We start from the raw sequence: 27,415 nt of genomic DNA on the forward strand, positions 1-27,415 counted from the left end.
TTGAAAGAAAATCTGATGTCCTGCTGGTTGAAGATCTGGTGTGTTTCGTTAAATATCATCTGATTGAATCTCCTTTAACATGGACTGTAGCCTGCTTTACTTTTCTTAGATGTTTCTTAAACACATCACATGACCACAGGAGGACAACAAGACCGATCACAGTCATAAAGTTACAGTTTGGAAACGAGGACAGCTATAAGGATATTCTGCCATAAGTCTAAACCAAAGACTAAGTGAAAAACTGATCGGAGTAAAAACATTTTCTTAAAAGTTTGTGTCTGTTTCAGGGTTTAGGTTTGATGGGATAGAATTAGGTTCAGCGTACAGGACTTGGCACGCAGTTGTGGTTGAAAGTAGAGTTAAGAAACTTAATGTGAACAAATGTCCTCAAAGATTTGGCCTCATAACACTGACACAATAACTGACAGATGGCCATACGGTGATCTGTTAAATACGAGTGGAATACTGGACTTTTTGGGCCGAGCCTCTGACCATCCATCCGTCTTCTTAACCGCTCGGTGTCTACTTGAAACCTTTTTTTTGTAATGGACTGAGAAACGTTGTGGGGTCTCTGTGAAAAAGTTCGAGAACCTAAATGAACCTAATAAGTGTGTATTTTGGACTGAGAGGTGAAACCTGAGTACCAGGACCCTAATACAAACAAATATACTACCAAAAGTTTGGACACAAACTTTTATTTTCATGAATATTTAAATTGTACATTCTTCCTGAAGGCATCAAAACTGAACGAACACATGCAAAAGTACGGAGCAAACAAAATAAATCCTAAATAAGTCTTAATATGTTTTATATTATAGATTCCTGAAAGTAGCCGCCCTTTGTTTTGTTACCAGCGCTGCAAACCCTTGAACGTCTCTCAGTCAGCTTCATGATGAAGTCACCTGAGATGGTTTCACTTCACATCTGTGCTTTGTGCCTCATTTGTGGTATTTCTTGCCTTCTTAATGAGGTTGAGACCATCAGCAGTGCAAAAGTCCGGTTGGCAGACAGCTGACAGCCCTGTTTGACAACTGTTAGAATTCAAGAACTGAAGTTCAGTCGGTCCAGGAAAATTCTTAAAACTTTGAATGAAGCGCAGTTTATGACCTCAGACACTAACTGAACTGAACTGAATAAAACATTTAGTCCTTTTTTTTTCTATGCTGGTCTCCAGGATCAACACATTATTGAGTGGAGGGCACACCGACTTAAAGGTATATTTAGCAGCTGCTCGACACGTGTGTGTGTGTGTGTGTGTGTGTGTGTGTGTGTGTGTGTGTGAGTGAGTGAGATCAGTTACAGCCAGGCTGAGCTTCTAAAAGCGTTTTCAGATATTTGATTTGACACTTGAAGCTCAACAGATGCAAAGTGTCATTTTATATTCACACAGGTCACCAGTTGCACTCTGTTGGCAGATTGAATTACAGATGTGGTGCACAATATCTGAGTAAGAAGAGCTCTGTGATGATCTGGAATAAATTTGGATAACAAAAGGAAAATAGATCAAAATTTGTCCGAGTGGTGTTTGTCACCCCCAAGTCGAACCAGTTTAACGCCGTGTCCCTTGTGAGAGTAAATGGATGACACAGTTTGGCTGCAATTTACTGAAGCAATCAGCTTCAATAAGCTTAAATAAAATAATTACACACAAACATCTTCAAATCAGTGAAGTCATTAGAAATAGACCATGATTGATTTTAATGGATCATTGAGGCAAGCGTACGTACACCCAGAGTTTTAATATTTTAATAATGTTTTAATATTCCATTACCTTACCTAAACAATTTAGAGGTCTGCTTCTCAAACTCTTTCTGAAAATCCTGATTTTAAATCTGATTATGATTGGAGTGGCCGTCATGGATCGGCTCGAGATAGTTTAAAATATATCAAGCATCCAAAGCAATTGACAGTGCATGAGAGTGGGAAAGAAGAGAGCACAGACAGGGTGGAGTAGGTGGAGACAAGTGTCTGGAGCAATTTGTTACAGAAGGGTGGCAGCAAGAGTGGAGCAGAGGTTTACAAGGTGGTAGAGAGACCTGCTGTGATAAATGGTTTGGACATAGTGCACTGACAAAAAGACAGGACGTCGAGCAAGAGGAGGGACAGGGCAGGAGGAAAAGAGGAAGACCGCAAACATTATGCATGGATGTAGTGAAGAAGAGCATGCAGAGCAGCCAAAACAAGTCCTTCTGCAAACTTTTATTTTCCCCACAGAAGTCGGATTCATTGAACTTCATTCATTCTTAATTCTATATTTACTCTCCCCACCTGTGGGGGCTGTATGACCCTCAGTTTAAAGACCTCTAGTGTAATAAATAAAACCTATTTTATGTGGGAAATTGTCGAAAATGGAAGATTTCACAACATGATATGCACTACCAGAAAGTGAGAGACTATGGAGCACAATGGGAGAAGAAGGAGACTTACAGGTGAGCTGTTCAGCACTGAAATGGGCCAATAACCAAACTCAGTACATAAAGCAGGGGTGGGCAACTCCAGGCCTCAAGTGCCGGTGTCCTGCAGGTTTTAGATCTCACCCTGGGTCAACACATCTGAATCAAATGTCCAGTCCATTAGCGGGCCCTGGAGAACTTCAACTCCCCTCCTCCATGTGGTGACAGCAGATGGTTTGGTCCAGCTCCGCCCTCTGCCTCCTGTTTTGTTCACCTGGAGCAGCACACAGGTAATGAAGTTTAGTGTAAACCAAATGTGACGCACTGAAATACTGTCTAGTTCTTAACTGTTTTTTAAATTGTGTGCTCATGGATAAAGCCAAGGACATTTCAGTGCACGAGAGTGGCTTCAGTGTATAAGCAACAACCTGCAGGGCTGAAAGATTAAGCTAGCATACAAGTACTCAAAGCTGAAGTTCCTCTAGTTACCACTTGAAGCTGCCTCCATTGGAGTTAATAGAGACAGACTCTTATTTTAAAATATATAAATTTAGAGATGAAAATAACATGTTTACATCCAGGTGCAAATGTTTCTTCTTTTAAACTGTTTTTGTTGTTCTTGTTTTTTTCTGGCTTATTTCTCCCATCATAGCAATTGTATAATGGGCTAGTTTTCTTAATAACTTATCCATATGGGTAATGTTAAGGTTTAAAGTTATAGTTTGGAACTGAACCCCTTCACTGTGCTGGTACTTTCTGCATCATTTTTATGGAATAATCTCACATACTGCCCAACAAGTCTGCCTCCCAGCGCTGCTGAGTGAAATGCTGCTACTTAGTTTGACTAATCTGGTGCTTAGTATGGTGGATGTGGTTTGCTAACAAATTATTCAGAACTCTTGTCTAAATATGATCACTCTAAAAAATAAAATGGTAGCTGCCAAATTGCAAATGTTTAGGCTTCAAAATGCAAAGTTTAGAAGTCAGTAGGTGACACAAAAATGGGAATTTCCACAGTCTGTGCTACATCAAATACAAACTAGGGCTGCCACGATTAGTCGACTAGTCACGATTACGTCGACTATTAAAATCGTCGACGACTGATTTAATAGTCGACGCGTCGTTTGAAGCTTTGTAAGATCACAAAAGACGCAGGAATAAGTGGCAGGATTTAAGAGTGTAATAACGGACTGAAACAGAAGATGGCAGCACTGCATGTACAAGGATGCCAGCTGCCGTTAAACCCCGAAGAAGAAGAAGCTGTATCCCAGAATTCATAGCGCGGCCCAGCTTAGTTTCCAACAATGGCGGCAGCTAGTTAGTTTTAATATTACTCTTATTATTCTTTCTGGGTCACAAAATAAACGTTTAACATATTTTCAGGCGAGAATGTAGCTGTGTAAACCTCAAATATCTGCTCAGTTTATCAAGACACCGCATATTTTCAAAAGCACTCCGATGTTTTCGGAGACGTCTGTTACCCACTAGCTCGATAGCTAGGCGGGGGCTAGGTCACTAGAGCTGTGAGAACACCGGACTCCCGGCAAATCGTTTTCAAACCCACCGCCGTCTTTCGCTACTCAGGTTAAACATGATATATGAGTCACTTAGATAAATTACAAATGTTATTGTTTGGCTTTTTTCAATATTTTATTTGTTCCTGAGTAAATTGGTTTGGCTGAGATTAAAGTTATAGTTTTTACACAGCTGAATAAACGTCATGACAAGCAGACAGCTTGTGTGAAGAAGTGTGAGATGCTTGAGAATATACTCTGGTGTCCTGTTATATTTTAGATAGCAAAGAGTTTATTAAACTTCACTGAAACAATCAGCAAATTTTATTAAAATTTAATAAACTATCATCTTGTCTTTATTTTTAGTTAGCACATACCTGAAACACTTAAAGCTGTAAGCTAATGATAGTTATATAAGAGCAGATGCTGCTGGTGCAATAAGCTGTACGTTTTGTCCGATGGATGCATGATCTGATTAGTCGACTAATCGCAAAATTAATCGGTGATTAGTCGACTATCAAAATAATCGTTTGTGGCAGCCCTACTACAAACAACCCCATCTACAGATAGATGCTACAGATATTTTATAAATTTGTAATTTAACTGTCTTAGATAGACTTGTGCATAAAGACTTGGGTGTCATCTGCAGAGTGAAGGAACTGTATGTTGTGTTTGGCTGTATTATAATTGTCAACAATTTTTCAGAAGACATCTACTTCCAAGATAACATTATTCTTTTTTTGAAGAGCTGAATCCAAAAATATAACATTGAAAATAGCCGATTCCAAACTATTTAATGTTTAGATGAGTTTTAGTCATAAATGATAAGCTTCTTGTCTTCTCACCTTTTAATTGTCGTTTGATATGTCACCTTTTTTGTAATTATTCATAAAAAGAATGTCATTATAGAGTAGACATCTTATAAAATATTAAATTATGAGAATTATTCCCTCTCAAAGGCTGCCAGGAAAGTCAAGGTGTGTGAGGGTAGGATGTTGCGACAAAGCATCAGTTTCAGCATTTACCCAGAATATTATACATGCAGATATGTTGGTTTCATCACTTGGCTACGTGTCTGTGTATGGATGAGAAGACATCAATCCATCCAATTTATGCCACATATTCCCAAGTCCGTCCAGTGATCTCTCAAGAACAGTACTTTCAAAAGCTTGTTGTGGAAGAAAAATAAAAACATTACCTGTGGTGTATTTTTACATGCTTTAAAAAGGATACTAACAAGGTCACATATGAGGTCAGAAGGTTGAAAAGTTATCATTTGTTAATTGTTATAGTAAAATTAATACAATCATAATTTCATTAAAGTTGAATGAGTTATTTAAGAAGACTGGCCATCTAAAATTAGCATCTAATCTTTTCTAAAATTCAGGCGTTATGATGTATATGAAGACATTTTCCCAATTTAAGTTAAAAACTTTCACTTTCAGCACTGAAATAGCAGCATCCCATTAAAACTGGAGCCAACTAATAGATTAAAGCATCAGTTTCAGTACCACAGTCACCAATGTTTGACTACATAAGGGGCAGAAGCATTCTGGCTGTAGAGCAGTGTTGTGTGAGGGAAGTGTGATGGTGAAAAAGTATTGGCCCCAGCAAAGAACCTTGTGGAACTCTATCATTAACTTTTGTTTGTCTTTATGTAAACAAATGAAATGTTCTCCTCTTGGTCACAGAGAGACGTCCATTGACTGAATCAGTCTGTTTTTTGCTTTAGGTTCCTGAAAATCTGAGTCTGTGATTGACAAAATAATAAAGTGTGAATAAAAGAAGTGAAGTTTTATTAATGTGAACGTTAAACCAGTGGGATGTAACCAGTTAATAACTCTCCTTCAGTGGACCTTATATACTCCAATAACCACACAGATAGATCAGCTGTTTGTTGTGACATTAGTTTTATTGCTGTTAGTTTACTGGGTGGTGAATGAGCACAGTGATCACAGCAGCTGGCAGCATGGAGACCCTCGCAGGGGTCAAAGGTCGATGAAACACAGGTGACACCGACAGGGCTCAAAGTTAACTCTTTAACATTGACTCTGCAAAATTTTTGGCTGGTGACTCGTTAACATGAAGCCCCCGAGTTACGTTATTATCATTAGCACGACTACTAGTTACTTCGTTAAGCTACTTAATCAAGAGTCTGCTCTACAGTTATGTATGGAGGACTGTGGTTTACACAAATCACAAAGACACAGTTACAACACTGAGGGCACCATGTAGCTGTGTCTGAGCTGGGACAGAGGCAGGACCTGCTGGCTGAAGTCTTTCCTGTCTGTTGCGTGTACACGTTCACTCAGAATCTGTTACAGTGAATGGGTTCAGTTAATGAGATGATGTTTAGCTACGGTACTTTTGCCTGACTGTGATTGGATGGTTGTTTGGTTTTGTACTTTGCCTTCAGTGGAAGCTACTGTGACAGTCATTTCACTCACTTGACTTCCAATTTTAGCTTGATCTTGTGTACACGTCAGTGTTTTTATTGAACCCTTAATTGATTTCAGCAGGTTTTAATTGTCAGGGGTCTCTGTCTCTGTTTCCAACCCAAACTTGATGACATTTCCCAGGGGAGGAGAGCGCCTCCTGCTGGTTCCACTGCTGCAAAAATCCCACCTGAGGTTAGCTTCCCAAAAAAATATTTCACACAGTGATATTTTTGGTTGTTTTTCCACAGCACCAGTTATTTGCTTTTCCCAGAAAACCTTCCTGTTCCGTCAAGAAACGAAACCTTAATGCATCATCTCGTTTCTTTGCGTGTTCCCTTTTAGGCTTCCGTAGTTCTGGTTTATTTGGATGTTAAATATTTTGGCAACTTATCGGCTGTAAAATAACCGCTAAACATTCTGCTAACATCTCTGCTGTGAGTGTTATCTACTTTATATGGGTCTGAGAACAGCAGGAGGATTCTGGGAAATAAACGCTCTCCACTGAAGGAAACCAGCTGAGCGAAGTATCATTTATCAAAAACCTGAAGTGAACAATCGGACAGTCAGAGCAACATGGACAAGTTCAGGGATAAAATTTAAATGTAAAAAAAGCATCCGTTCTGTTCTCTTTCATAAGATTTTAAAAGTTTTAACTTTATTGAATTAAAATATAAAACTTAAAAACTGAACACAAGAGCCTTTTCTGCTCTGCTAGTTGTTCCATCACCAAGTTTCAGGTGTGATTTCTGTCGTCCTTAATGCTACGTTTCTGATTTAATTTTTACAACTGCAAATTAGCATTAAAAATTTCGGCACAAAAAAAGATCTCAAAAAATTTAACTATGGATACATTCTGGATGTGCATTTCAAAATGCTGCATAAAAGTAATTTGCTAAAGATTTTCACATTCTGAGTACAACACATCGATGTTTGACTTATTTTTACTTTATTTTAGTTCTTACTCTTTAAAAATCAGTTTTTGTTTGTTTTTTATTTTTAAATACTTGTCTGAAAATGAAAATAACAGGCAGGCATTAAAAAGTTTGATATGTAAAAGGTCAGTTACATCAGTTACTGTTTATTTAAAAAAAATAGTAAAGTGTGGCTTCAGTCCAGATGAGACCAGAACATTTCTCACTGTGAGAATCCAGATTGGGTCATTTTTGTTGTCTGAATGTCTGATTGTTCGTCCAGAAACACGCAGGCTGAAGCACAACCGTTTGCATAGCATGTTCAGTTCACACCATCACCTGTGACATCACTCACTTCAGCCTGAGTGAGGAAAACTAAAAAGAGCCACCTCCCTGCACCTGTGCAGGTGTGTTTTACAGCATCCAGCCTGGCCGTTTCCAGTCACAGTTTTGGATTAATGACTCTGTCACAACATGTGTTTTGGCAGAAGAGCACACAAACTGACATGAAACAACATTGATTTTGTAACATACATGTTCATTTTCTTAAATGGCTGTAGATTCTTTTTGTTTTTTCACACTCTGACCCACCCAGGCTCCAGTCCGGAAACAAGACGAGAACACTACAATACAACTTTTAAAAAAATCAAACATTGAACATTAAACTGTGAGTTTGATTGGTTATTGCTGCAAGCTTAGTTTTACTAATGAAATAGTTATCAGTGACATTAGTTACTGATAACTTAGTGAGTCATCTGTACATTTTAAAAATTAGAAACTTTTTGTCTTTGATCCATTCTTGAATTAGTTGTGTACAATAACTGAAAGAAGGGTTTGTATTGAAGTATTTTTGAGCTGATGACTTTTGTTTTGGCTCCTAGAAGACGTCCCAGCACACTGCAGCAGAACGCTGCACAAAAGGCATCCTCGCTTTAGATTCTCATTTAAATATGAAAAGTTTGATCGACAGATGAATCCTAAACATTCTGGGAACTGGCTCATCTGAGCTCTGCACTCTTTCCCTTAAACCCCATTTAAGGTGGTTTTCTCTTTGAGAATTGTAAGAGAGTCTTTTGTGTATTTGGGTAGTAACTGTAAAAGTTCCAACCACAACAAGCTCCTCATGAGCAGGATTCCTCTTCTTTCTCCAATTTAAAACCCTTCTTTATTTTTCTCTTATACATTATTTTTTGTTCCCTTATTTTTGATTTGTTCACGTTTTTCTCAGCGAGAAGCACAATTATTTTCAGGTCACTGACTCTGAAGAAAACGGGAAGATTCTCAGGCTAACTATGGGCTTTTTCTTAAAACATCAAACTTTTAATATAGATTTACATCAGAGGTATTGATATAATTGAATAGTAGAAGTCATACCAAATCCAAAGAATTGTGTTTTTGAAGCATTTTTTTTATGCAGATGATGTTTGACTTTACAGCCCAAATACTGTTTTTAAGTCCCTTTGGTTGGTCTTCATAATTAGGTTTCCATTTGGTCTGAAAATGACTGAGTTTGTCTTGTTTGTGTCCATTATGCTATGTTGACTTCTTACTTTGCATAAACCAAACATGATAGAGGGCGACTGTTATCATTGTTGTAAAGGATGCAGGTTTTTGAACTCAACCATTTCATCCGACTCGTTTATTTGACTGGATTAAAAACCTCCATCCGTTCTGACTGAACAGGGCTTTAAGCCAGAGATTAAATACAGAAACCAGATTTGTGTCTGTTTTGCTGATTCTGCTAATGCTGTTCTTCACGTTCTTGGGTATCTGGCTGTAATTAAGGTCTTAAACTAACCGGTGGAGTATCTTAGTGTTTGTTTTGTTTATCTTTTCAGCTGCACGCATGTTGGCATTGTCACTCCAGGCCTGACCACCTCACTATACTGAGACAGTGAGTGGCAGGAGCTTCCTAATTACTTCAAATGGCAGTTACAGCAATTATCAGCAAATTTACTTTAAAGGATTGTTTGTCATACTTTTCTATCAAACTCAAGTAATGACGTGAGAGCCGTGGGGGGGTCGTTGGGAGAACACTGATATTGATTTAAAACCCAAAGAATAAAAATCATCTAAAGCTAAAACTCTTCAAACACTTGAGCACTTTGAACATTAGAAGTCAGTAAAAGAGAGAACCCAACAATTCCCTTTTGAAGTTTGCTCAGATCCACACGAAACCTCGACAGTCTTCATATCACTGCATCGCAGCAAGCCCGCCGGAATAATAGCCCCGCCCTACGCTGGTTGTTCACGTTAGCTAGTCATACACCTGGTCAAAGGCCTCGCAGTATCAGTGTGTATCAGCAACATTAAATTTAAAAAAAAATTCAACATAAAAATCCCCAGTTTAAGTTGTTTTAAAGCATGACTTTTTGTTTTCATTGGTGTCGGAGAACTGTAAAGGTTCCCACAATCCCCTCCTGCTACCAGCCGGTACTGCTGACAAAACTTTGCATAAAAAGCCAAAAGAAATTTGCTTTGAAAGTCTGAATGAGGAGTGAGGTAGCCTGAAGCTCGAGGTACCGCTTTGCTTGTGCTTGCCAGCTAAACGTGAACAATCAGCCAGAAATCATCATCATCATCGCAATTATATACTGCATCAAATATAGATAACACACAAAGATATTCAATATATATATATTTGTCATATTGTATGTATCAGCAAAATAAAAGCCTCCATAAAATAAATCTGATTCATCTTACAATATGTAAAACAAAACGCGATTTCTAACACGATTCTTTTTTTAAAGTGCTAGCAACATTATTTCTTTATTTTTTTTATTTTTTTTACAGTAATGTGCAAATGTAGGTAATTTTCGCATATTTGACATTCTAATTGTTATAGTTCCCCATGATGGGTGGATGGTGAGGGGTTACTAGGAGACAGAGTTATAGACACGCCCCCGCAGACTGCTGATTGGTTTGATATAAACCAGAGCCATACACAGGACGTCCTGTAGGGCTCTGGGTTTGGCTAGTCAACCGTTCAGGCTCTAGAGTTAAGACAACAATGTAAGGCAATGCTTGGCACCACACTGAGTCCTCCGGCTCTCATCTCTCCACCAGCTGACCGGACGGCAGGTGAACACGGACTCGGTTTTAAAGTCAAATCAGGTCTTTTTCTGGTCTCCAGACTAAAGGTGCATTTTGGGTCCACTAAGCAAATCAGTGGAAGTCCTGTTGATAGTTTTTGTAGCTAATTTTGAGGTTCATATTTCACTTCAGCAATTTTTCTTAAATTTAAACACTGTTTGAAGTGTGTCAGTACTTTAGTGTCTGCTCATCTGTGTGGGGCTTTTTTGTGCAGACGATTTGCACAGGGTTCACACATTTCCAACGTTATAAAATCATTAACACTAGAAATTAGCCCCGTGCTATTTTTCAGTTAAAGAAAAAAAAAAAAGGTGTAGCACCCAGCTAAATCATATTTATCAGTTTAAGCAATACAAATGACCCCTTACTGTCATTTTCTGCTGTTAATTTTACACAAATAATATTTAATTGTGTACAGTTACATAAATTTGTCTACGACTGACAGTGTGTGAGTGATTTCTTGTTTTAGTTTATTTTGCAGTCTAACTTCATGAATGTGAGTTAGTGTTACTCAGTCGATGCATTGTGTAAGGAAGAGCACCGTTGTACTTATATTACCATTTTATTGATGCTAGTTTTCTTATTTCAATTCAGAAAGTATTTTATTCAAACCAATCTCACATCGATATTTCTTTTTCTTGAGGAATCTTAGAAACCTGTTAAATGTTTTGTGATAGATTCTAATATTGGACCTCTTGGTGGTTTTACGTACAGAGCAGTCACTAGAGTGTGAATGTCTAATTTCCATTACTGTGCGGAGACGAGGTTAACCACATACAGAGGCAGCGTTGCTTTTTGTGAGGAGCTACACCCAAAGGGAGGCCCTTAAAACAAATGGCTAGAATGATATGAACTCTGATCACACAGGAAAAGTTTAGGCGTATGAAACTGAGAATGTGAGATGGAAGGTGCCACCATCAGTGGTTCAGTAGGAAGAAGTGAGGTTTGGATGGAGGACTGCAGCATCGATGAGACAGAGACGAGGCAGAGAGAAGAGCTAACAGGTTGATTTTGGCAGCCTGGAGTCCTGGTCTAGGATCAGCCCTGCAGGGCGGGCAGCGCCCCATTTGGCACTTCAGTCAACCTGGGGGACACTGAACGAAGCCCGACCTCTGACCTGATTCGCACACAGGCCTGAACCTCCTCACAGGGAGGTCAGACACATGACAGGGAAGGGTTAAAGGTCAGATCCAGTGAGATTTCAGTCTAGTTTCAAATCAGTTTCAACAGCTGACGGCATCTGTGTGTTTGCATGTGGTTGGGGTTAAAAGCTCTGAGGAGATTTTACTGATCTTATTAATTGTTTTTGATTGGATTCAATTTAAAGTCCTTGTTATAACTCTGACTGAAGTCTCTCTGGACATTTCCCTCTGAGATCAGATCTGTTGTTGCAGATCAGAGGTCAGCGGTCAGAGAAGCACGACACTGCTCAGGAGCCAGGACTGTTCTGGGATCAGTAGTAAAAAGCTGGTGATTTGTAGTATTTAGCTTCAGCAGAGCTGCACCGATATATTGAAACGTTCAAAAGGAATCAGGGCATCAGTTTGAGTTTTAGGATTTGGGCCTCAACAATCAAAGTGCTCAAAGGGTGTCTGAGGGTGTTTTCAGGACTCCGAGCACAGTCTGGCTTCCTGGACCGCTGGTTTGCTTGATAACAGGAGGTTGAACTTTTTACTCTCCAGTCCCGGAGATCGTTCAACCCGATAGTTCTGGTTCTCGGTTGATCTTTTCTTCCATTTTTATGTTTGATGACGGGACTGCGTCTCAGACTATTTCCTGTCATTTATTAAATCCTGTTGCAAAGCAAATGACCTCTGTTAATTTTCTGGGGGTCAGTCAGTCTGTCTGTCTACAACTCTGTGTGAATAAACCGCCATTTTTTAAAATAAAAATCAGTGAGCACAAGTCCCTTTAACATTTAATGAGATGATTGTATGTAATGGCAGTTTATTAGTTAACGTTTCATCCCACCCACCCAGAGAGAAGAGCATTGATACTACCGATCATCGGTGATGGAGGAAAACTGACCTCTGACTTCGACCTCGACAGCAGACACTCTTTTGTTTTGTATTTTTAGAGAACACAAAATGATTCTGCCTTTAGTGAAAACTTTAGATTACCCTTATTTAGCATTTTATCCACATTCATGCAGAGTATTTCTTTTTCCCGGTTGTTCGTGGTTGTTGGAATTATGAAGCTTTCTGAAGGAGCTGTGTCACTCCTCTTCTGTTTTGTTCTTTTCTAGGTATTAAAAAAAAATCTTTAGCGTTGGTTATTTTGGTGACATGAAGAGACCAACTGATCAATAGGTCCAAGGAGACCCATCAATCAATTAATCGAAGGGCAAAGGCAATCAATCAGTCCACAAATCTAATCAATCACTTCGAGTCCTTTCTGAGGCCTCTGTATGGGTTGGAGGTAAAGCTGAAGGTCGAGTGTGGTGCTGTCAGTTGTCTGGTCGGAGGTGGATGGATGGACGGGGATGGAGTCCTGCCTACATGACACTCTCGAAGATGATGACTTTGTTGTCATCGATGCCAGGCGACATGGAGCTCAAGGACTTGATATCCGGGGCCATGTACTCCAAGTGATGGGCTCCCCACACCGGAGTGGTCAGGTGGGCCCAACGCTGCAAGACATCAACAAACACGTGGTCACACAGATTGCAAGTCATGTGATCTGGAGGAATCGCTTGGTTTGATTAAAGCTTTTCCTGTTTAGAAGTTAGACATGCTGACCTGGACTGTGCAAACTAAATTATCTCCATTTCAAAGCAAATACTTTTTGTGTCTCTAGACGTATACCCAACAAAATTTCCTTAGTGAGGCCTCGGTCACAAAAATATGTCTTGCTATCCTCCAACTGGTTGTAAGAGGTTGCAGTCTGTCACTAGGTCTCAAAGACAATACTGTTCCTAAAACATCCTTGTGATTGCTTTGATCACTAGCTGATGGCCATGGTCACCTAAAATTAGCATGGAAGATGACAACTTATCTGTCAAGGAGAACTAGTGGCAGCCAGCACCTCAGGGGAGCAACCGGTAGTTTGGTGATTTTCTCCAACCAATCCACCACCTAACCTTCTATGTGCCCCTCTGTTACACTCATAAGTCAAGTTAACCCATTTCAGCAGAGGTGTAGGTGCTAGCTAGAAAGCTCGATGTTTCCAGACTTTCTACAACAGCACCAGTCCAACTGTACTCGCTCTCCCCTCTCCATCGAACTTAACCTGTCACTTCCAGATCCTTGAGCTTATCATGATGCATGATGCATGTTTATTGACTTATTTGTATTTAATACAGCTGCGTTAAAGTTAATTGTTCTGCAAAACTGTAGCAGGTGATTAACTGTAAAATAAAAATTCTTAGCCAAAGTTGGTTCAACAAGCTTAGAAACCAGAACGTTCAGAGAAGAAAAGTTTAATTCATCTGTAATGTTGCATGTGTTTTATTATTCATTTAAGGTATATTTCCCAGAATTTGAAGGGTAACATGTGTCACCACGTGTGCTTATATTACAACAACGACTCTATATAAAGTTGGGCAGCGTGATGTGATATCTTAGAAATGACCTCTGCTGTCACTCAATAGGAGTGTTTGCATTAGTTTAAGTCACATGTTCTGCTCTTCATACCGAGCTACGAGCGCTGGGACATACATTACAGTTACATAAAACCTTATTTTAAACCAAATTTCAGGTAGACTGAGGTTTGCCTTTTACATTTTTACCTTATAAAATCTAAATGTAAAACTTTTTGTGGTCTCGGCTAATTTTGTTATCTGGATAGTAACTACATCAGTTTTAGGTCAATTTAAAGTCTGCATGTGAGGTAAGTCTGTACCTATGCTTTTTAAATACATTCATAACCCTTTGTTTCAGCGTGCACGTCCAGGGTGAGCTGGCGCTTACCTCTTTGAAGGTTCCCTTGGCTCTAAAGAGTTTGTAGAGAAGGCTGACAGGAATGCACAGCATGGAGGACAGAGCCAGACACCAGCCGATCACCTCGCCCCACCATGGGTACACGTACACATTGTTGTAGGTCAGGGGCTTATAGTTCACCAGGTGGAACAGAAAGATACCCTACGGGAAGAAAGGGGAGATTAAAGAGGAAGATTGGCACATATTTGGCATCATTTATTATGGAATTATGGAATAATTTGCCCATGCATGTTAGAGAGGCCCCTTCACTGTCCACTTTTAAATCACGTCTTAAAACCCACTTTTATTCCTTGGCTTTTAACCTCAGTGAGACTTAGTTTCTTTTTTAATGCAGTAGTTATTTAATTAATGATTTCACTCTTCTTTTATTTGTTTTTTATTTATATCTCATGTAATTTTATTTTACAGTTCCAATGTACAGCACTTTGTGTCAGCTGTGGTTGTTTTAAAGTGCTTTATAAATAAAGTTGATGATGATGATGATGATGATTTACATGATTTGTGGTGTTGATACTGTGAGATTTCATTATGTTGTCACAGCAGAACTGATGAATAATGTTGGTCTATGCCTGTTAGTTTTAATATGATTCTGCTGTATGCTCAAGAGACAGCAAAAGGTAAATATAAGTGTATAATCAATATAAATCTTTTCTGAATTTGTTCCTCTACAATAATCAAAAATGTACGTATGCGCTCAGCTCTTAATAAACTGGTATTAGTGCCTGATAGCCTGGAGGAAAACTGGTGTGTGTGGTTGTGGGTTTCTATTTCTGGATGGGATAGTGTTGTTCAGTCTTACTATGCAGACACATGGAGTTATAAAAGACCAGCACCACTTCATCCAGGGGAAAGGCCGGTAGCCGATCATACGAGCCACATCATCCATGAAGCGGTCAGCACCTGCAGTTCATTAATCAGCAAGTCAAAGACAGGAAGATGCTGAGGATTCTTCCCCACTCACATCATAAAACACTAGAAATTCTCCATGATTGTATTCACACTATGACAAAGCTTAATAGTCTTTTGTTGCCATATTATTCTGTGATATTGTATTTTATATTAGCTTGTGACAAAAAACATGTTGACCCGTGACCTCTAATATCACATCATCTGAGATGATTTTCAGACCTATTTTGAGATGGGTTACCTCACTGACAAACTTCACAAAGGCTCTATTTACAATCACGTTGCTATGAAGCACTACACTGTGTGTTTGTGTTTATTACATACCGTAGACCCAGGCAACTACTATGCATTCCCAGAATGCTTGCCACAACAGAGTCATCCCACTGGCCGAATAGTAGTCAAACAATTGGAAGACGTACATCCCTCCCTGCAGAGACAGAGGAACAGACGGCTCAGTGAACAGTGTCGATTTAGTAAACCAGTTCATCAGCTGAAGTGTTTCTTGTTCTCTCATAAGCTCCTTCACACGTTATGCATTTTCATTTTTGTTACTACGAGCTAGTAAGAAAAGACAGTTTATTTAAAAATGGTATAAATCATCAAAAATTTAAATTTTTGAGGGAAAAGTCTTTGTTCATCCAACCTGTGTCACCATGGAGAGGTCAATAATGAAGCAGAGTAAACAGCATATCGCCACAGCAATCTCCCTTTTGTAGCGATGATAATGCTTTCCAGGAAACAGATCCAGAATCCCGGTAACAAAACCCTCCACCCCGACAAACTGCAGGGACAGACATGGAGAAAGACATACAGTGTCTTCAGTGTCTCTTTGCTGAACAGAAGTGGAGGAATAAAGCTGAATACAAGTAAAATATTGAAAACCAGTTAAAATTTCTCTCCAATCATTTGCTTCTGTGGTGTCCCCCAAGGCTCTGCATTAGGACCACTGATCTATTAAACATTTACCAAAATCCTGCGGGAAATATCATAAATTCAGTTTATAACCACATGACACCCATATTTATAGATATTTATATTTCCATGTTACTCCTGCAAACTTATTGAGAAAATGCGCAGCTGATTAAAGGTATGATACAGAGTGTGTTGGTCACCTGACTGTCCAGTCCGAGCAGCAGCAGCATGAAGAAGAAGAGCGCCGCCCACAGCGGGGCCACCGGCATCAGACTGACTGCCTTTGGATATGCAATGAAGGCCAGACCTGGACCTGAAACACACACAAACACAGGCATTAGAGACTTCACAGGATTTTAACATGCGGCTCAAGGTTTGGCTCATACAGCATGTTTTTCCAACATGTGCACAGAAGATGTAATGTGTGCAGAATTTAAAGCTGCAGCGCCACCAGCTCATTTTCTGGCTCTACAGTATAAATATTAAAAGAAAAGAGTCATAAATATGAAATTGGTTGGCTAAGCGTTTGACCATGATGTCATTGTTAGTATCCACGATCAAGGTTGACTTGACCATATCACGTACTGTATCACATGAAAGGGCGCGGAGAGACCTGTACAACACCCATTTTATTTTTTCAACACAACACTCTGCGATGTCACAATGAAGCAATAACAGGCTGACGTCATCATGCTGTAACAGAAACATCATAAAACATCCAGCTTTGAAAGTAGGTTGTTCTACTTTAAATGCTTGTTTGTCCTGATTATGAAAAAGTCTCATCTGCTCAGCTATGGTCAGCTTCAAATACCACAAAATAAATTTGCTGATATGCAGAAAGATTAAAGGTGCAGGACAAATATTTACAGCAGGACAAATCACGGCGTGTTTCATCAGGCAGCACAGAAATATGCACTGGAGAGCTGTCGCATGCGAGGTGAAAGGCCTCGCTTAAATAATCCGACAGTTAATACTGCACACACACACACACACACACACACACACACACACACACACACACACACACACACACACACACACACACACAGATGCTAATACTTTAAACCAGTATAGACGTGTCAGATTGGATTCAGTAAATTGGATTTACTTTTGTTCTTTTTACAGCAAGATTAAATAAAAAGATTCCTGTCCTCACACACAGACACACACGCGCACACACAGACACACACGCGCACACACACCATTCCTGAGAGGTACACGAAAATATTTTCAGGCAGATGAAATGAGAACACGATGAAGACTTTAGTGACTCATTAATGCACATCTCATTATAGTCACACATGAGAGGAACACAGCGATCCATCTTCTGTTTTGTTTTAGTTTATTTGTTTGTTTTACATTAAAGAATAACTTTATTCGATTGATTGGTTTGAATGTTGTTCTTCTGAATGTTATTTAATCTTTTACTTATAAAGCAGTTTTATTTCTGTATGACCGAGCTCCTTTCTGTTGTACAAGCTTCACCTTATTGAGCCTTTTTATTAAACGTTATTATATTACTTTTATTGAGCTATTATAGCTTATTGAAGCTAGTTTCTTACAGGGTGTGTTGACTGATTTGGCATCCCAGTTTTTCTGATAAACAGTGCATGATAATTTGGGATAAAGTGTATATATAATCTTAACTTGTACTTTACCATAAGATGCTTTTAATGCCACACCTTGGATGAGGCTTTGTTGTAGTGTTGTTGGTTTAACCTCTGAGGCTTGAAAATTTATGAATGAGAAATTGAAATACAATAAAACTCATTTTGATTATTACCAGCCCAGATTTTTAAAAATCTCCATAATAATATCGATCACGCTGCTTTCACCTGACCAAAGTCATAAATAAGAGGGTCGATAACAACCATAAATCAGTGAGTCAGCAACGCTGATGTTATTGAACCTTAAATGAACCTAAATATTCTCAACTGCTCATAAATCTGAACAACAGAAATGAAGCGGACTGAAAGATTGAGCACCTCCAAGTCTCAGAGTATGATTGTCAGAAAAGGGTGGAGTTACTGCTCCAAGTGGGAGAGTTGAAATAGGCTGACACCGTGTCTATCAGACGGCTCGGGAACACTTCAGTATCCCTCCAGAAGAGCTGGAGATCTGGGCATCAGATGGATGGACGGAAAAATGATCAGTTTTAGTTTAACAGTGTTACAGCTCAGCCTCTTGAACACATCAACAGCATCAAACTGAAAATCCTCGTCGCTTTGTTCTTGAGTTATTGCAGTTTTCAGAATTCTTGGCCCTTTATCATAAACTGTATATTTATCACAACCACGCCTCCACCAGGACTGTTGCTCTTTATCTGGGGGCTGAAGAGGCCAGGTGTAAATAGCCAAAGAACTGTCATGTGACTATTCTCACCTGGCTGTAAACATTAGCTCTGTGGTTACATAAAGTCTTCATTAAGTTTGAATGAAAAGCTTTGATCCGAACAGCCGCTCAGAGCTGCAGCCTTCTGTGGACAAGCTAAATATAACGGTGTGTTTGTGATGCCACGTCACGTGATGCTTAGCTATTAATACACACACTGCTGGCTGGAGTCTGACACGCGCGCACACACACACGCACACACACACAGGTTCATTCAGGTCTTCATTACAGTGCAGTGAATCCTTCTGTAATCATTATTTTTATAACCACCATTTGAAATCGTCGAGGCTACACAATTATCAGCTGACCTCATGTGACCTGACGCTTTTTCCCCCTTCCTGTTTTTCCTAGAATCTGGATTGGATTAAAACAAGGATTATCAAAGCTGGAACATGCACCACAGTGGATGCAAGCGCTGCTTCTATATGAATGTATCGCACATCCAAAAGTGTGAGACAGAGAGTAAAGATTTGGATATTTTTTTTGTATTTTAATGCATCGTTACAGTGAAACTCTCTTGGTCTCGTTTCTCCTCCCGAGAAGTGATACAGAGATGCTGCTCATCCTCCGTCTTTACAACTAACAATCTGACTTCCAGCATAACAGTTACCCTCGTTATGCTGGAAAACCAAAGCACAGTGGGGTGGCAGCAGCTCAGGTGGTAGAGCTGGTCACCTACTCACTGGAAGGTTGGTGGTTCGATCCCCGGCTCCTCCAGTCTACGTGCCAAATATCCTTGGGCAAGATACTAACCCCATGTTGCTCTCTGATGCACTCCATCGGAGTGTGAATGTGAGTGAATGTTAGATAGAAGCACTAAAAAAACCTTAGATAAAGTGCTTGTGTGACTGCAGGAGTTGTATAAAGCGCTTTGAGTGCTCAGTGAGTAGAAAAGCACTATGTAAGAACCAGTCCAGTTACCATCTATATTTAAAGCTCAGTATGATGCATTTTTGTTAAACCAGCCTCAGAGGCTTTGGGGTCGAAATAGGAGAGCACCACCAACGACACCGTTTGTTTAGATGATCTGATTTTTTTATCTCATGTTTCGTGTATAATGTTACTATGTTCTATGTTTATATTGAACATGGTTCAAATAGCACTGTGCACTTATGTAAAAGTAATCCCCATGAGCTCAAAGCTCAGGTTTCAGCCAGCTCTTATTTCTTTCTGCGCAGCATGGACACCAGTACTCAGTGCTGCCCCTCTGTAGGCTTCTGGAAGTTTGCCAATCAGATGGATGTTAGCTTTTTGAGAGCGTTTATAGGGAGGAGCTAAAACAGCAGATGAACTGAAGGTCTACTGAAGGGCAGCGTATTAAAATAATAATTTACACTGTGAATCGTGTAAAATAGAGCCCAAGAATAAAAAAGTGCATTGGAGGAAATTATTAGAACAGGTCCGGTGTGAGTAAATACCTGATTCAGCAACCTGCGATATGTCGACTCCCTGCTCCGCAGCCATGAAGCCAAGAATAGAAAACACCACAAAGCCAGCGAAGAAACTTGTCCCGCTGTTTATGAGCGCCAAGATGAAGGCATCTCTGTGAGGAAGAGGAGAGGAAACAAGGCGCTTAAGGTCACGATCAGGTTTAAGGTGGAGTAAATTTAAAGATTCACAGGGTTTAGATATGATGACTGAGGTTGAAGGAGTTGGTGAAGTGTGTGTGTGTGTGTGTGTGTGTGTGTGTGTGTGTGTGTGTGTGTGTGTGTGTGTGTGTGTGTGTGCGCGTCGTACTTGTAGCAGTCATTGTTAAAGCGGTTGTAGCTGCCTAAAGCGGTCAGAGCACCAAGGCCGATGGCGTAGGAGAAGAAGATCTGAGTGCCAGCATCTATCCACACCTGTGGAGTCACATGGGTTTGATGTTTGATGCAAACATTTAATGACAAACGCTGCAGCATCTTGGATGCTCAAGCCATAAAAAACAACAGCCAGCCCGACAGCCTAAAACTGGATTTAAACCTCCCACTCGTGCACTTTCAGGTGCTTCACCCACCCCAACAGAGGAGCGAAGTAACGAAGTACAAATACTGCAGGTATCTGTACTTTGAGTATTTCTTTTTTACGCCACTTTGTTACTTTTATGTTTTAACACAAATATCTCGGTTTTCTACTCCCTACATTAGGTTTAAAACTTCTACCTAAACAACCTAAAGACAATCCTGCTGGTGTATTCACCATGAACGCACATGACAAAAACTAAAATTCATAATTTTATAATGAAGACCCTTTAATGTCAGAAGGAGAGGCCCAGTGATTCAAACTGCCCCATGCAATGACAAAGTCTGCCTGTAAGTGAGATTTCAGGATGATGAACTGACCTGAGCCTCCTCCAGTTTGGACCAGTTGGGTTTGATGTAGTACATGATGCCATCGTAGGCTCCGGGCAGGGTCACCCCTCTGACCAGCAGGATGATGAGGACCACGTAGGGAAAGGTGGCCGTGAAGTACACAATCTGAAACACAACCATACTATCATAAAACACACACTTCTTTCACTGAATCCATCAGTCTGTCAAAGCTTCAACTAGAAACGCTTTGTCTGTTTTTAATCACCTGCCTGTGAAACAAGCAGGTTAGACTGTCTCATTGTTCACCTGCAGATAAATGCACAGTGAACTTTCGTGCGTTTGACAGTTTTATGTTTGCAGAATTGGAGTAACACAAATTCATTTACCTAATCAAAATCAGGTAAGTGAATTTGTGTTACATAGGGGGAATGAAGAAGAAGGGGTTTTGTTTCCTGACCTAAAAATCTCCAGGGGGTTTCTGCCATTAAAAAAAAATCCATGAGAATCAGGTAACGAAAACAAATGAGAGGAAAGCAAAATGAACCTGATCTGAGACCTGCTGAGACAGAACACACACACGGAGGAATGTGGCATTTCAGCACCACGGAGAGCGCCGGGTCCCAGTTAGGGTCGAGTGTCAGTGCAATCACAGCGGAGCACCTTCTCAGGTTGACGCACACTCACAGTGTGAAGCTCAGGTCGTTCGGTTCAGTGTGTTAAGGAATAAGAAAAAACATTTCAGTCGTCTGTTTGAAACGTTTCTCAAAGCGATTCATATTTTTAAAGCTCGCACATGACCTTTTGATCTTCTGCTTATTCAGCCATTTCTGGCATATTATTCTCATTTTCATTGCATTCGTTCATCACGGGGAGTTCTTTTAATCCTGATACTTTTATGTAAACTGATATAAATTTGATCGCACTGATAAATCAACAGATCTCTGTATATGCAGCATGATTAATGCCAGGATCTGTAGGCCGGTTTGCTAACGAGTCGTCTCACTTTGGGTCTTTTAAAGAAGCCTGTTCATCCGACAGTCACGTGACACTAAAGAGAGAAATCTCTGGATGTAAGGACAAGGGTGTAACAGAAACATGTTCATAGTAACAAAGACAAAACATGCATGTAGCCACCGCGCCATCACCCAGGGGTCTGTTTGTGGCTCCACATATCCAAGACTCCACTTCAGCTTTAATCCCACTGCGATCTTATTTTCTGGGGCCGAAGGTGACTGTGGGCATTTCTCACTATCAAATACTCCGAGGTCACACTTCTACTGTCTGCTCTGCCTGTTTACTTTACTGTAAACAAGATTAATATCTACAATGAAAAAGTCGAACATTACGCCCAATTAAATGTGGGTTTTTAAAATTAATTCAAACGAATGTTTCCTTTAAGAGCAGACATCTTGCCTTTGTGACTGGATTGGCTGTCTGTCTCTCTCTCTTTTCTCTCTGTGTGTCTCAGGCTGTCTCGCCCTGCTCTGACCTGATGCTCAGCTTTCAGCCTCCTGCTGAAGACAAACAGCAGATAATGTTTCTGGTGGTACTGAGAGCCCTGCGAACGCGGCTTGACTTGCCATGAGACTAAAAACACAAACACACACAGACTCTTACATAAGAGATACCGTATGTGTGTGTAAACTACCCCATGAATGGAGCTCGACGTTTAGGTCACACCGTGTGAACCTGTGTCCCAAAACTAACATGTTAGGATTTGGTTTTGAGTGTTTTTCACATTTAAGGGACCAAAACAAACTTTCCTCTCTTCACCGTGTAAGAAATGAACTGTCACAGCCTGGTTGCAGCGTGACCAAACAATAAGACTCAGAGTACAAGCGTGAAAACAGCTTCCTCTGGAAAGCATCAGCGCTCTTACTTCTTCATGTATCTCCTTGCTAGCAGACATCCCAGGCTCTAGTTCTGCAGGCAGCTCTTTAGTGTATTTACCCCCCATCATAACTGAATCAGCACTATCACCATGTCTCGCTGGCAGCTGCCTACCTCAACACAGAGAAAACGTTAACTTTGGACCCGCCTGCTCTTCTTTCCTCAGATTTTTACTCACATCACATGGTCTACGGTTGCTACGACACTACTACTCTCATCCTGTGTGGATGATCTTTCATTCATGAGGTGCTCAAAGTAGAGCCGCTGCTAGTTTGGGAACCCCACCCTAAAGAGTTGGAGGAGGTCTGGGTATCTCTGCAACCTGACCCGGATCACGGCAGAACATTTCTATCTATAATTAAATAAAAACCAACAGGAAGTTCCTGCAGAGTCCAGCCTGCAGACTTAAAAGCCCTTTCACTGAACATCTTCTACATTCACTTCATCAAACTGCTGTGAAGACACAGCTGACCCAGATAATATGAGGACACGGGGTTCATGAATGCAACACAGAAACAAGCTGCTGGATTCGTCTCTATTCAGGTGAGCACAGAGGTTTCTACTGCACATGCTCAGTCTGATAAGTGAAGCTGTTTTTGATTGGGTCATTTTGGCAACACCCTAAACTGAAGCAGTGACAACAAGAAAAAAAAAGAGAAGAAAAAGCCATTTATCTGATCCTGGGAACGTGTGTGTCGAGGGTGTGCGAGTGTGTGTTTACAGATGTGTGTCAGAGGTTAATGCGGTTTACGTGCTCTAGTTTTGCAGCAGCTTAGTGCGATTTCCTTTTCAAAATGGAGTAATAACAAAACTGATGTGTGTTTGCTTGTTATGACGACCTTTAACTCGACAGCAACACTGTGTTCCAGCTTTTCAGAAACACTCCTACACTGTTAGATGTTCTTCCCATTAATCATGCTTTTAACACCACCTAACAGCAGCTGGTTAGTTTTCAAGGAGCATGATTCACTTCCCTTTGTTCTCTGGGTCAAAAAGTCTGCGAGCACATAAAAGGTCTGTCACATTTTTATGTAAACACGGAAATAAATGAAAATATCCAGAAACAAAAGAAGTCCTGATCTCTGTTTCCAGGTAATCAATGAAATAAGTCTGAGCCCTTCCACTGAAGCAGCGCTCAGATAACACCCGTGCCCTGCGTTTAAAGCAGAACTAAGAGAAAGTGTCACAAGTCTGACTGTTATTCAGAGAAAAGAGGAACTTTTGTTGTTGGACTGAAAGTTAGTAAAAGGGTGGTGCACAAAGTTCTCAAACCCTGGATCCAAAGCAGAGCTGTAACACAACTAAAAGCTTCGGAGAACTGCGTAAAAACCAAAGCTTGCTGGCTCGTTTGGGCTTTCCTGCACACCTGAACTCTAAAAAAACTCCTGACATCACAAGAAGCTCCTTGGAGCCAGATACTGTGTATAAGGGGGGGGGCATAGCCACTGTGACACCACCCATTGGTTCTGGATTCTGCATTTGAACGGCAAGCACAGATGTTTTTGCTGCACAGCCAGCCAAGAGATGATTCCATTAAAAATGCTTCAAAAGGCTCCAACAGCACAAACACAGCGGAGAAGCCAGGAGGTGGAGATGGATCATATCAGATGCCAGCTTCCTGTTTTTAGCACATCAGACACACTTTACCTCTAAATCACAACACAGTCCAAATGAATCAGCTGTAGAATATCGCCTGCGGTTTCCTGCGCTTGCAGAAGTAGTTTTATTTTGTTGTCAGATCGTGCAAGGACAACATGATTAGAGCTGGTACTGTTCGTGCAGCTCTTATACTGCTGACATTAAAGGAAAAAGGGGGTGGAGCAAACAGCGGGATATCCTGAAATTCTTCCAGATCTGTCAAAGACTTAACGGTCAGCTGGCGTTTTCAGCAGGAAGTAAATATTTTGGGATTAAAGCGAAACAAATAGAAAACAGCAGAGTTTTCAGTGTTGATCTCAGACTTTTTAACACCATGAAGTTTTATTTTAAAACATACAAAGAAAATATTAAAAACCTTTTAAGGTGAAAAAGTTCTATTTGTGGGTTCCAGTTAAACAAAACCTGTATCCTGATGGTTTTTCAGTTATTTGTCCTGTTAACATCAGACATCAAGAGATTCACAATTTTACTGTAAGAGATTAACAAAAAACAGCATTTACATATCTTCTGTAAGACTTTAAGTTCTTCCTTTAACTTATGTGCATTAAAAATCAGATCCTTGGTGCTCAAAATAAATTTTGGATGGTTTGCTAGGACCAATTCTGTTTACATTATACATGCTTCCCTTAGGCAGCATCATTAGAAGACATAGCATACATTTTCACTGCTATGCAGATGACACCCAGCTCTGTCTGTCCATGAAGCCAGATAACACACACCAATTAGTTAAACTGCAGGAATGTCTTAAAAACATAAAGACCTGGATGGCCGCAAACTTTCTGCTTCTTAATTCAGATAAAACTGAGGTTATTGTACTCGGCCCTGAAAATCTTAGAAATATGGTATCTAAGCAGATTCTTACTCTGGATGGCATTACCTTGGCCTCCAGTAACACTGTGAGGAACCTTGGAGTCATTTTTGACCAGGACATGTCCTTCAACGCACATATTAAACAAATATGTAAGACTGCGTTCTTCCATTTGCGCAACATCTCTAAAGTTAGAAATATCCTGTCTCAGAGTGACGCTGAAAAACTAGTTCATGCATTTATTACTTCCAGGCTGGACGACTGTAATTCATTATTATCAGGAAGTCCTAAAAACTCCCTGAAAAGCCTTCAGCTAATCCAAAATGCTGCAGCAAGAGTCCTGACAGGGACTAGAAAGAGAGAGCAGATTCCCTTCATTGGCTCCCTGTTAAATCCAGAATTGAATTCAAAATCCTGCTCCTCACATACAAGGTCTTAAATAATCAGGCCCCATCTTATCTTAATGACCTTGTAGTACCATATCACCCTATTAGAGCACTTGGCTCTCGCTCTGCAGGCCTACTTGTTGTTCCTAGAGTATTTAAAAGTAGAATGGGAGGCAGAGCCTTCAGTTTTCAGGCCCCTCTTCTATGGAACCAGCTTCCAGTTTGGATTCAGGAGACAGACACTCTCTCTACTTTTAAGATTAGGCTTCAAACTTTCCTTTTTGCTAAAGCATATAGTTAGGGCTGGACCAGGTGACCCTGAATCCTCCCTTAGTTATGCTGCAATAGACGTAGGCTGCCGGGGGATTCCCATGATGCATTGAGTTTTTCCTTTCCAGTCACCTTTCTCACTCACTATGTATTAACAGACCTCTCTGCATTGAATCATATCTGTTATTAACCTCTGTCTCTCTTCCACAGCATGTCTTTATCCTGTCTTCCTTCTCTCACCCCAACCGGTCGCAGCAGATGGCCCCGCCCCTCCCTGAGCCTGGTTCTGCCGGAGGTTTCTTCCTGTTAAAAGGGAGTTTTTCCTTCCCACTGTCGCCAAAGTGCTTGCTCATAGGGGTTCATATGATTGTTGGGTTTTTCTCTGTATCTATGAAGCGCCTTGAGGCGACTTATGTTGTGATTTGGCGCTATATAAATAAAATTGAATTGAATTGAATTTGTTATGTACTCTAAGTTATCAGCTCCTTGAATACCTCTTATCTGCCGTCCCATGGAGAGAAGACACTTTGTGTACCTGTGCTTGTACTTCAAAAGTGTCCTATCATCCTTTCCAATTAATGATAAATGGAGAGCAGTCCAGATAATGGTGAGAATCTGAAGAGGTTATGTACTCAAGTGCATATAAAATCTACTTGAAGTCGTCACTATCATGACCTTGAAGCTGGTGCTTGGGAATACGTTGTCATTGCTGAGATGCCACCTGGGTAAAAGTCACTGAATCTATGTCACCTTTCCTGCTTATCTGGAGAGACATTTGTTCATCTTTCAAAGTAGAAACACTCATTTCTCATTCCCATTATTCCCGTTTAGTTTACCATCAGGTCCACCATGAATTAAAGTCATTAAAACTCATTAGCCTCCTTGTTTATGAAAGAGACAGCCTGCTGGTGATGCAGGAATGATAACAGCCATTCAAAGGGCTGCTCTGTTTCTAAACTTTATGAGTATGTATCATAAAGTTCTGTCTGTGCATCAGCGGTGGTGTTTTGGGATAAATGGCAGTCATGCACTCAGGCTTTCAAATATTTATTCTCATCTATTCTCATTTAATATTATTCCTGCCAAGTCGGCACACGAACAGGCGTGACTCACTCCTCTGTGCTCATTTGTGTTTGTCTGCTTCCAGCGTCAGAGGCTCTGATGTCAGGCTGCTTCTGTTTGGCAGCTGTTTGCCTCAATGTTACATTTAGTTTTATTTTATGAGAAGTGCACTTTTATACACCAGAGGTCTTTCAGAAGGATTTCTGCCCATGTTCAAAACATTGTGCACAGTCATAGAATAACAGGTCCTCTGTAATCTTTAGGAAACCACAGTCATGAATCTCAGTGCAAACCAGAAGGCTGGGTAACATTTCCCTCAGGAGACACTAGCAAACTAGCTACTCTTTCTTCTCTTTGCCCTAATATTGGATTTCCCCCTTTCTGGCATCTTCATCATTTGGTACACTCGACCAAAAGAGACGACACATCATCCTACTGCTGACCAAACAACCAGATCCAGGGTCAAAAGAAAATCAAAGCCACCAAAAATGCAGTTCCTCTCATGGCCACTTGAGGCAGACTCCAGCAGTGCTGAAATATCTAACCTTACAGT

General features: G+C 40.4%; 1 protein-coding gene across 2 annotated transcripts in view; it reads right to left on the reverse strand.

Annotated features, from left to right (window-relative positions):
* Nucleotides 1-7,773: 7,773 nt before the first annotated feature.
* slc6a8 (solute carrier family 6 member 8) overlaps nt 7,774-27,415 on the reverse strand; it is a 43,247-nt gene continuing 23,605 nt past the window's right edge. For both annotated transcript variants that reach the window (XM_026154168.1, XM_026154169.1), the window contains exons 5-13: nt 20,818-20,952; nt 20,234-20,337; nt 19,915-20,039; nt 16,306-16,418; nt 15,837-15,974; nt 15,518-15,620; nt 15,087-15,187; nt 14,258-14,428; nt 7,774-12,978 (exon numbers count right to left, since the gene is read on the reverse strand). In XM_026154168.1, the coding sequence (XP_026009953.1) occupies nt 12,844-12,978; nt 14,258-14,428; nt 15,087-15,187; nt 15,518-15,620; nt 15,837-15,974; nt 16,306-16,418; nt 19,915-20,039; nt 20,234-20,337; nt 20,818-20,952 (1,125 nt within the window). In that variant the 3' untranslated portion in view covers nt 7,774-12,843. The remainder of the gene's footprint in view (nt 12,979-14,257; nt 14,429-15,086; nt 15,188-15,517; nt 15,621-15,836; nt 15,975-16,305; nt 16,419-19,914; nt 20,040-20,233; nt 20,338-20,817; nt 20,953-27,415) is intronic.

Source organism: Astatotilapia calliptera, chromosome 20 (assembly GCF_900246225.1).
Source record: "Astatotilapia calliptera chromosome 20, fAstCal1.2, whole genome shotgun sequence".
NCBI lineage: Eukaryota > Metazoa > Chordata > Actinopteri > Cichliformes > Cichlidae > Astatotilapia > Astatotilapia calliptera.